Source organism: Scomber scombrus, chromosome 3, assembly GCF_963691925.1.
Source record: "Scomber scombrus chromosome 3, fScoSco1.1, whole genome shotgun sequence".
Classification (NCBI taxonomy): Eukaryota; Metazoa; Chordata; class Actinopteri; order Scombriformes; family Scombridae; genus Scomber; species Scomber scombrus.
In genome coordinates, this window is record NC_084972.1 from 25,888,832 (window position 1) to 25,900,842 (window position 12,011).

The following is a 12,011-nucleotide window of genomic DNA, read 5'->3' on the forward strand; positions in this document are numbered from 1 at the left end:
CAATCAGGACACATCTTTGACTCTGGGTCTCATTCACATCAGGCACTTAATTGTGTTCAGACGGGGAAGGATAATCACCTCAGCTTCTGCTCATTCCTCACACAGACAGTAAATTTACACATCATCTGTATAAATGGATGTGTTTGGTTTCAGTTTTCATGCTTTCATATCCTGTGAGATTTCTCCATTGAGAGTGTGAGCTCATTCACAGCTCTGATTTCTCTTTACTCCTTCAATGACAATGCATATGGTTTATTAAGATGACTCACAAACTGTTCATATGTCTTGATTTCATCATTTCCGAGACAATTGTTTCAGCATCACATTTATGTTTATTCTCCTATTCTATAATTTGTTCATCTCCTTGGTCCTTTCCCTGTGGACCATGAGAAACTGGATAATGGTACCAACTGGTGTATCACAAAACTGTGTTTAAATTAAAGCACATTTTAGTAACTATGTGGGCATCATTGCCACTATTTCTTTTTTCTTCTTTCATGAACAAATCTCACCACTGAAGTTATGACACTTTTGTGTAGCTTATCCTTGCTTTCTGTTTGATTTCTGTGTTTTTTAGGGACGCTGCGCCTAGTCTTTGACAATGAAGTTCAACTTGTTCAGAAGGCCACAGGCCGTGGCAGCCGAAGAGCCCACCGGTGCCACCACTGTGACCATGGCTCCCACCCCAGCTGTCATGACCACTGTGGCGGACACCAGCTCCAGCTCCAACAATACTGAAATCAGCAAGAATGACATGTTTGAGGAAATCAAGAGCAAATTCTTGAATGAAATTGATAAAATCCCATGTAAGTAACTCAAGTAACCCAAAATGCTATTTATTTGATAAAATCGATTGTAAGAAATACAAAAGTTCAATCTCAATTTTCCCTCTGTTGTTTTGACAATGACAGTGCCTCCGTGGGCTCTGATTGCTATCGCTGTGGTGGCCGCTTTGCTCATCCTTACCTGCTGCTTCTGTATAATCAAAAAATGCTGCTGTAAGAAGAAGAAGAACAAGAAGGGGAAGAAGGGCAAGGATGGCTTCAACATGAAGAACATGCAGGGTGGCGAGGTATGATGCCTCGTGCTTTCTACAGGCTGATTTTCTTTCCCCCAACTATGCTACCTTTAATTTATAATTCAATATGTTATTATTATTCATGACATTTGTTGCTGACTTTATTCATTTAAAAATGTCTCTAGCTAACCGAATTTGATCTTTTACCTGCAGCTCTTGTAGCCCAGGCTGTAGAGGACACAAGGAGAGCTCTCTTCCCCTCCATTTATTTGATGTTGTTGTTGTGATGGTTTAAACGTGGCGTATTCCATTGTGGCCCACGGTGAAAAATGACACACTTGTTATGGGGTGGCAAGAAATAATGGGTACTGTGAAGTGGAACATTTCTTTTGACAAGTCCCGAGCACAAAAAGCTGCACTTTATAATTAAAGATAATGGATGAAGGCACAAGGGCCACAGAAATATTGAGAATATTTCAGAGGCACAGTGAATCAGGGGATACATGTTAGAAAAACCAGTGATTCATTTGAGGTCTAATCAGCTGACATCACCACAGATTGCCCTGCACTTCAGTGACAGTTAATTAAAGCAATCAATTATTAGTGTCCACAATGAGAATAATTGTCCCAGGCTGCGCTGCTGAAAACAAGTATGTCATTTCTCATCCTAATTGTGGTGGTGGTGGTGTTGACTGCCTCTCTTTTGTAGTGTGTTTGGTGTCTCGTGAGTTGAATCTCTTCCTCTCTCTGCTCTCCTCCTTTTTTTCCCCCCGCTTTGTGTCTGTCTTTGTGTGTGCCTCATGTTTCTTGACCGTGGTGGACTCCCGCTCTACGGTAGGTGGATAGCTCACGCTGATGCTCTCTGGCCCCCCGGGGCGGAGGGGGGTTTCTTGGAATGAAAGTTGTAGCTTCCTTGGCTTTTTGTTTACTTTTTAGTCCCCCTCCCCCAACTATTTTTATTTAATTTTTGTTATGAAAGCTTGAGAATGTAACAATGGAAAGCTATGATGTGCTCCATAAACCCATGAGAGGAGAGTCTAACCATCTAACACATTGTTTGTGAGACAATGTAACTGTAACTCACGCCAATATGGAAAGTATTGGATCAAGAGATGATATGCAAGACGATTTTAACACTATTAATCTATGCATGTGATGAAGGGCATGGTTGGTTGTTTGGGAGACATGGAAATGGTGATGATAAAACTGCATGAAATATAGAAAAATATTCGCCAATCTGTCTTTTTGATTGTAATACTCAAGGAGGAGTTAGGATGTGGAGACACTGGATAGCCTGAGAAGAGAAATAACACTTCAAACTCAAGGTCACCTCTGCAATGAGGCTTTAATTTAATTACAATAATAGCACAAAAGCAATAAGACTGTACATTATTCAAATAGCTGGCTGTGCCCTTTAATCGTGAATGATTTATTATAATAATGTTCAGCTGAAAAGAGGCATTTTTTGTGGTGCCACATACATTTAGAGGTGAGCCCAGGCATGCAGGTAAAAAGTTTGGGATTTTTTCTTGAAATAATAAAGTTTTGAATTTAAGGTTTCATGAAATAAAACAAATTGCAATCCAGCAAAGTCTGTAAAGCATTAGGTCATTTGAAATCTCCTTGCCCTGAATATTATGTCTCTGCCCGTATCTTATATTATGCATTGGCATTAGCTGTTGTGAGCTAGTTCCTTAGGGGTTTTATATGTTCATATAATGGCAGTGCTTTCTTTTACAGGTACTTTAATTGTTTTTTAACTTATTACCTGGACATTTTCTTATTAATCTGCAGGTATTTTACAGTTCATTTTAAAGAAAGGGTCCTGCATTTGTTATAAATACTGAGGAAAAAAATAAAAAAAAAGTATTAATGTTAGTACCCACTCCTTATATTTGAGTTTATAGTTGTTGTATTTGCAAAAAATCTTAATAAATTAGACTCTTAATAATTCTTTAACAGATAAAATACTTAGTTTTCACTGTGTAGTTTTGTGTTCAGAAAAATATATTAGCATATTAGGTTTCAACAATTTCTTATTATTACAGATCCTTTTTTTCCTACTAATACCCAGGAATTTTCAACAATTGCCTAAAAGTAGCTGCAGTGTTAGGACATCCCTTTGCAAGGGATTTGGTCAAATATGGGAAATGTGCTGATTGTAGAGTTTTGAAGAAATAATCTAATTAGCTAATAACAATTTTGACACAAAACTACACTGAACACTAAACAAACTTTCTTATACTTTGATCTAAATTGCACCCTTTTGGTAAAATGTCCCAAAAATTTACCATAAAACACCTGCGAATTACTCTGAAAGTTTCCAGGAAATCTGTATAAAATGAAAAGACTTGTAAAATAAAGTGTAAGCATCTTTGTTAATTTGGTGAAATCAAAAACCTTACAAATGAGCCTTTTGATAAACAAGACAACAACATAATATCTGATTTCGTTTTGGAAAAAGTCTGCATTTATCGCCCCTCTTAGTGGAACTAGCATGCAATGCCTCCACTGACACTGGCTGTCACTGTACTGCACTGGCATGTCGAAGGAATTTCCCAATGACCCAAAAACACAGAGAAGACAAGGTGTGCAGAGTTTTTGTTGTTTTGGTTTATTTTTGTCTGTGAGTATGTGAATTTTTTGATAAAATCCTGGTTATTATCATCAGGTGCTGTGCAGGTAAGCAGTAACCGAAACATGTATCTCCCACGTAAAAACTCCTGGAGCTCCAGTGTCTGTGGCATGCTGACTGTTGTGGGGAGCCCAGTGTTCTGATTCACAGTCCACTGATTGTTAACGCTGTGGTGTCTTGTGTTACCTTCACGTCACAGATACACCAGGATGATGATGACGACGAGGAGGGAGAGACTGGACTGACGGAGGAGGAGAAGGAAGAAGAGGAGAAAGAAGTAGAGAAACTTGGGAAACTGCAATACTCCATAGATTATGACTTTGAAAATGCAAAGGTCTGTGGGTTTCTCAAGCTTTAACCCTTACATACAGTTCATATTCTGACCCTATCCTCTCAAAATTAGTCTCTGTACCAAATTTCTGAAACGCAAATCCATTTTTCTTTCATTTAATACCTCATTAGCCATTAATAAATGGGAGATTGATACTCAATGAAGCTTTCAGAGATCTATTTGTTCATGGAGAAATAACATTCATAATTACACTAGATTATTTATCTAACCATAATGATGTCAATATCTCATATCTCTATTATTCCTTATATCTTGGTTTAATATATACAAAAACCGAAGAGTAAAAACTACATTTGTGGTTTTGCAATGACTAATGTGCTGGACTATTTCTGGGTCAGCAGCAGTGACTACCTGGAGTTTTGTCATCTGTGAGGCTATTAGACAACCAGTGGAGAGTCCTGTAGTAATGCTTGTAGGCTGATTTTTTTAACCTTCCTCCAAAGCCAAGCTAGCTATGTTGCCCCCTTTTTCCAGTCTTTATTGCTAACCATCTGCTGGCTCCAACTTTGGAAGCCAGTCAGCTTTGTATGGACATGATATTGCCATATGATCACCATTATATGGAGATTAATCTCAACATTATCACATGGAGATATCAGAGTTACTTGCTTTCACAAACCAGAATGAATGAGTGCCATTACTGGGATAATGTTTCTCATTCACGCTCGTATCCAATTTGTTGTGAACAATAACATTTACACGGCTGTTGTGGACTACAAAACATGAGGTGCAATGTATTTTCTCTCTCCAAATACTGTATGATGACACATATAATCTTCTCACAGCTATAAGAACTGGTTATTGATAAAAGAGGAATTATGTGCATTACCCTACGAGGGTACATCTCCAACAACATAACTGCAATCAGCAAGAAACAAGGTTGTTCGCTTTAAAAGATGCACATACAATCACACACCATTTACACAGGCTAAAACATGACACTGCTTCTGAGTCTGAAGTATATATCATCTATAGTTTAAACACATAGCTGAAGGTTTTCAGACACACCCAATTACATCTGATCAGAATTAATTGGGTATTAACACAGTGCCATTGCCGTATGTTGCTGTAATGCTTAGACTGCTAATAGCCCAATAAGTAGCACTAGTACACAGACTATGGACCTCCTAAGATAAGAGTGAATGTCATTTTTGTGTGGTCAAAGTGAAATAATTAAGTCAACAACTAAGTGATCATTCTCCCCAGAATATATGTAAAATGATGTATATAACCTTTTGCTAAATAATGACGATATAACAAGAAAATATATTTTTAAGACAACAACCCATGTTATCAAAACAAAAGTAATTTCCTACTACACACACAACATACTGATTTTTGCCAGATCAACAAATCTTGCTGTGCTCCATGGGTTGTTCAAGGAGCAGCTCTCCAGTCAAACAGGAGGCAATGCCAGCAGAAAAGCTGATTTACCTTCACGCTTTCCATAAGCCATTCTAGCATCGTTCTCATCACAAAAAGTCCCAGCTTTTCCCTTGGCTCCCCCCTCAGTTAGCCAGGTTCAACCTTGGCTCCTTTGTTGGTTTTTGGTGTGTTTTTTTAAACAATGAATTAACCATTCAGTGCTGAGCTTGGTCAAGCCTGGCCTCAATGTGAGTGGCTAAAACTTTTAAATGTTTTCTCTAAGGGAAGCCAGGCAAAACTGGCCTCCTTTGAGTGATGAATTTCACTGACCACTGGACAGAGCAGAGGACATCAACGACACTTTGTAATGCACAAAGCAAAGGGGTGCTGTTTCGCTTGCTACATCAGCTAGACAAATATGATGTTTTAATAACAAGGGATTGGCAAAATTCAATAAAAGACATACATACATAAGGATAATAGTTTTTGTTTTCTTTATTAGAATATATTTATGGGGAGGCCAGGCTTCGTTTGGCCTCTGCGAGAAACCGCCTCTGGTTTTCAGACGTTATCACACTGTGACAACTATGTGAAATTGAAGAAAATCCTCTCAAATTCAATACATCTCCAGTCAGGCACGATGTTTGTGTTGATTGATTTTCTTTAGATGTCAAATGATGTTATATAACATATATCTGCAGCTCTGACTGCAGCTGTGACCCAGACACAAATGAACAATCTCATAAATATTGGATTTTCACCAAATAAAATGATGTTGCTGTCACCTACACCCTGCCCTCTCCTCTGCCCACAGCTCACAGTTGGTATTCTTCAAGCTGCGGACCTCATATCCATGGACTCAGGTGGAACCTCCGATCCTTACGTTAAAATCGTGCTCCACCCTGAAAAGAAGAAGAAGTATGACACCAAAGTCCACAAGAAAACACTGAACCCTGTCTTTAATGAGACATTTGTATTCAAGGTTAGTCTCTCAGCCTTTTATGTCTGTGATAAAGTACATCTACAGTTACAGAATTTGGTGCAGAAGAGGAGTGCACCTCCTACAGCCTGCACTACTTAAATATGAACCCATGCTGCTGTAAACAGAAAGAGAGACATAGAGCAAACATTTATGGATGATGGTGAGAAAGTGTAATAATAGGACTTAAGGTTAATAGGACTGTGTCTTGTCAGGCTTCTCAGGATGTGTGTACTCACTGGCCTGTGCAGCCTTCATGCTGCTCTTTTTCCTGTCCTGGCTAATAAAGCCCGCAGAGACTTCACAAGTTGCTCTGGGTCATGCTGGAAGCTCTGCTGTCTGCGAATTTGCTGCAGCAAAGAAACAAGTCTTATTTTACTGAATGCCTCTGATCGTTTTCTCCCAGACAGAGCTGAAGAGATGTTCATTGCCATATTTTAGTTTTCACTGTCTAGGTTTATTTAAGAGATTTCTTCCATTTTGAACTTTTTTCCATTCCACATGTCTAGACTGGGTATCTACAGAGGATGGTAGCATGCAGACTCGGCCTCATCTTGCTTTAAAAATGTCGGCTTGAGCATGTTGCCTAATATGTTTCGCAGATGTTTAAAAGTGTGTAGTATTCAGTGGCATCTAGTAGAACAGACTTGGCAGAAATCGATTAGAATATTTATAAGCATGTTTTAATTAGTATATAATCACCTGTAAATAAGAAGCATTGTGTTTTTGTAACCTTACAATGAGCCTTTTGTATTTACATAGGGAGAGGTGCCTCTTTCACAGATCATGCCATGTTGCACCAGCATGGTCCTTTAGTCCTGCCCAGATTGAACAAACCAACATCTGGTTCTAGAGATTTCACGTTTTTTGTTTGTTTGTTTGTTTGTTTGTTTTTGTTTTGTTTTTTAATGCAAGTTTCACAGAGATTGTAGGTTCTCCTTCATGCCTCGAAGAAGAAGAGGTGGGTATTTAGTTGGTTGCAATCTGTAACCTCACCACAAGGTGCCACTAAATCCTACACAATAGTCCTTTAAATCATAGAAAAAGACATGCAATTACATTTATGTTCTCTTTTTTTCCTCAGATACAAGGTATCTTTTTTCTCAGATAATTTGTATTTTATTTAAAATTAATTTCAATTTATTTTCGTGTATCTTGTTAGCTTTGAATATTTCATTATTCACCGTTTTCCTGTGGCAGCTGAGAAATTTAATAAGCTTCTCTAGTCAGTCTGACTTACTTGTCATTGAACTTCTTAAGAAAACACGGGCAAGTAAATGAGGAAAGTTCAAGTGTACAAGTGGTGAAAGACCCCTTTCGAACATGTTAAATCAGTTAACTCTTTTTTAACAACTTTCTCAAACTAATTTCTTTAACTGTCTTTTACTATTATTACTATTACTTTTACATCCTCCCATTTTTAAAAATGTAAAATGTGTTTGTTGATCAGGTGCCCTACGAGGACCTTGGTGGAAAGACTCTGGTGATGTCTGTTTACGACTACGACCGATTTTCCAAACATGACGTCATTGGGGAGGTGAAGATTCCCATGAACACCATCGACCTCGGACGACCGATTGAGGAGTGGAAGGATCTAGACAGCGCCGATCAAGAGGAGGTGCTGTTGAGAATCAAACTGATCAAATTATGCTTTGAAAGATGAATAAGATCAATGATTGTTATGCAGCTATTAAAAGAGGTATTTTATTTAACGGTGCAAATATACAATAATCTGAATTAATTTCTATTTTAATTTTAGTGGTATATTTGTGAGTATATAGTGACAAAAGGTCTAAAATTTGTATTGGCTGTCTTCTGTGTCCTCAGAAAAACGAGCCTGAGATTTGTCATATAAAAATATAATATAATATTATTATTATTATTATAATATTATAATAGAATTGTTACATTTTCCGCTAATAAAAACTGTGTTCTTGTCTTTAAAGCAGTAGTTCAGCATTTTTGGAAAATATGTTTATTCACCAAAAATAGTCCAATAAAACCCCAAATTGGCCTTTTTACACAGGTTTTTATATGGAGTAAACAATGAAATGAAATGTGTCAATTAGTGAGCCTTTTTTTATTTGACAGAGCTAGTGTAGCAGCCCCCAGCCTCCCATTCCAATCTTTATGCTGAGCTAAACTAACAAGCATCTGACTGTAGCTTCATATTTACTGTAAAAAATCCTGACAGTCCTAATTATCTTCTCATCTAACTCTGGGCAAGAAAGCAAATATGCGTATTTCCCAAAATGCCACACTACTTTTTAAACTATTTTGAGCAGAAATCACCATCTGATTAGTCTCTGTGAATGCTGAAAGCCTTGAGGCGCAAAATCTCAGAACTATGAATTCAAACAGGACTGTGAAATTCTGAACACATTGACAATATTGCCTCAAGGACAAGAAGACCTCAGTTTGAGCCCAAAAGAGAAAAAAAACGAGACACACAGCAGACAGTAGCTCGGAGCATTTTGCATCAGGCAGTCATATTCTAAAATGAGCAGTTTGCTGGTGTCTTATGAGCATGTGTGCCTGTCATTTCTGTCTCTTCTCTCCTCTCTGACTGCTCAGCCTGAGAAACTTGGAGACATCTGCATCTCCCTCCGTTATGTCCCCACTGCCGGGAAACTCACCGTCTGTATCCTGGAGGCAAAGAACCTGAAGAAGATGGATGCCTGTGGATTATCTGGTAGAGACATGCAGTCATCATCTCAAAGTTACAATGTTGGGATCAGAATCTATACTACAACACTTTTAATTTAGATTTGTGCTGTTTGGGAACACTTGAGGCTTCAATTTGTGTTTCTACAACTGCGATTTTAAAATCACTGCAGTAATGACACAATGATAAGGTACACATTGGTCAATTACATCAACTGTGGAGAAAGGAAGGCCAAACACACCTAGGTCCAACGCAAATATTTGATGATAAAGTATATTTTTTTGATCACTAGATTTTAATGAGGGCAACGTTTTTTGACAAAGGAAATAACAACTTATATATAATAACCCTGTGTTTTGTCATGCAGGTATACCTCAGAAAAGCAGTACACAACTGTCAGGTCCAAATACATAGAAAAGTCCACAAATATGACATGACACAAAAAATCTAATGACATTACAAACACATTTCAGAGTAAAAAATGTATGAAAATCTTGTATAAAACAACAAAGCCAAAAACAACATGAATAACTTGCCTTGACGGACTCCTTACTGATCATATTGTTGATCTTTGCAGATCCCTATGTAAAGATCCAGCTGCTGCAGGGCGGTAAGCGTCTGAAGAAGAAGAAGACTACTGTGAAGAAAAACACCCTAAATCCATACTATAACGAATCCTTCAGCTTTGAAATCCCCCTGGAACAGATGCAGGTACAGTACAAGTCAAATCAATCGAAAGCTGAACTCAGTTGTTTTTCTCCCTTAAAAATATGTTTGAAATGAATCTACATTCATATTGTTAATGATGTGAGGTCTTCATAAACTACAAATTCTCCCTTGTGCCCTTCTTAGAAAATCTTGGTGGCGGTTACAGTGTTTGATTATGACAAGATCGGTAAGAACGACGCCATCGGAAAGATCTTCGTGGGTAGCAAGGCGAGTGGTTTAGGTCTGAAGCATTGGTCTGACATGCTGTCTAATCCACGCCGCCCCATCGCCCAGTGGCATCCATTGCAGCCAGAGGAGGATATCGATGGTCAGCTGGCATCCTTGAATGCAAAGAAGTAACGTGCTCGACCAACCAGCTAATGCACTATCTCAGAAACCCTACCCCTGCCCCTACTTTGCATGAGACCCATGACTTAACACATGACTACTCGTCATGAAACCTGTGCAGCAAAAAAGAGACATCGTAGAATATCCGCTCATTCATGGTTAAGTCAAAAAAACTCTTTTAAGCATCACATTTCACACGTTAGTGAATGCTGACAAGAGTGGCATTGAGTTATCGGGTGACTGGTTCATGAATGATCGACTTTCTGTCTTTCTTTGATTTAAAGAAAACTTAGAAACTGATTCTTAGGGTGCTGACACTGAATGAAAGTCTTTGGTGAAGACAATGCTGGAATAAAGCTTTAGTTTAGTTTATAGAGCATGCTTTACGTACCTTCCCACTGCTCTGCATACACCATGCCCAGTATTGTATCTTGCTATTAAGTGTGCTATAACTTGCAATAGAAAGTACTGTAGTATTGGGTTATTTCCTGTTTAAGTCTATTAATGCAAAAAGATTTAATTGATAATGAGTGAGGTCAAGGTCACTGAACGCAGCGGCCCATGTTGCAATATGTTTTCAAGAAATATATAAATGTTTTCATTTTATCATTTCACATTTGAGAAGGAGAAACACGGTACAGAAGTAAACAGAATGGCAGGGATGACGCAGCTGTCTGATGTTTGTTGTCTTGTGTTGCCATGAAGGCACATCTATGCATTTAGGTTCAACACACATATGTGTCTTCGGACAGATCTAACGTAGGACAGGAATACAAGGGTGCCTTTCCTGATATGACACTTTGAGAAATACAGCAGGCTTCATCTCTTGTTTTATTTATAGGAGGGGGACTTTGTGTTGAGCCAATATCATTCAAAAGTAGTCAGGGACATTGTGAATGTGCCATCTGAAATCTGTCTTGGGTTGGGTTGACCACTTGGATGTAAAACCTTACTTATCCATGAAGTAAGGTTGCTCGAAGGCTCACAAATGATGTTCAAAACAATTATGACTATGCTTCTTTTGAATATTGCTGTTGCTTCATAAAACAGAATCATCTCACTAGTTTTATTTTATATCTTTCTTTGGCAAATGTTGTAGTTTATCTGACATAGTAAACTTCAAAACATTATTAGTTTGTGGTAAAATAAAATGAGGATTCCTGTCAAAAATGACATTTTTATAGAGAATTGGATTTGAAATGTAAACTGTAGCTGCACTTTTTAAGATGTGAATTCAAGTTTTAAAAAAATGCAGGTTTGTAAAACACAGCAAGAGCTACATCAAACATATTCTATGATATACAAATCCAGGACCATTTGCTTGAACCAAATAGAGCTGCAGAAACGAGCATGTATCATGCCTTGCAGTACTTCATGTTGTTTGGAAATGCTCACTCATCCTGGAGCCAAAGTGCTGCAACATGGCAGTGTTACAACTTTATCACAGACATACTGTGTTAGTGTGGTGTGCAGAGGGGTGAAATAAAAGATGAATAAGCTTAAGGATTTTAATTGTGAAGTTTAATCACTGCTTAATGTTGAAATATTAATACCCCTGAATTTACAGCATTGTAATATTTCCACTTTGAAAACCATCTCTCTGAATTTATGTGGTTAATATTCCTTTCTTTGAGATTTTAGATTTCAAGCTGTGCAATTAAAAACAAAGTGTTCAGTGTTCATAAATATAGCCTGAAATTTCAAGTGTCCAATAATTCAAAAACTATTTTCAAGTTAGTTACTCATATTTAATCCATCAGTCAGTCAATTTCTTTTATCTAAAAATTCAAGTTGAGGTCCTTAAAACTTCAAAATCACCAGCTGGAAAGAGTTGAATTCAAACCACAAAAATTCAGATAGATGATTGTCAAAGTAAACTATTTATCCTCTATAATTTCAGCAGTATTTTGAATCTAAACATTTAGTGTTTATCAGTGGTTA

The 12,011-nt window shown here is 37.7% G+C and overlaps 1 protein-coding gene across 1 annotated transcript; it reads left to right on the forward strand.

The window, feature by feature from the left end:
- The first annotated feature begins 601 nt into the window (after window positions 1-601).
- Window positions 602-10,082, forward strand: LOC133977529 (synaptotagmin-2). Its single transcript, XM_062415714.1, has 8 exons — window positions 602-806; window positions 912-1,072; window positions 3,853-3,987; window positions 6,185-6,352; window positions 7,800-7,967; window positions 8,924-9,041; window positions 9,592-9,725; window positions 9,867-10,082. Exons 1-8 carry the CDS (start codon window positions 602-604, stop codon window positions 10,080-10,082), a joined length of 1,305 nt encoding a protein of 434 aa, XP_062271698.1.
- Window positions 10,083-12,011: the final 1,929 nt, after the last annotated feature.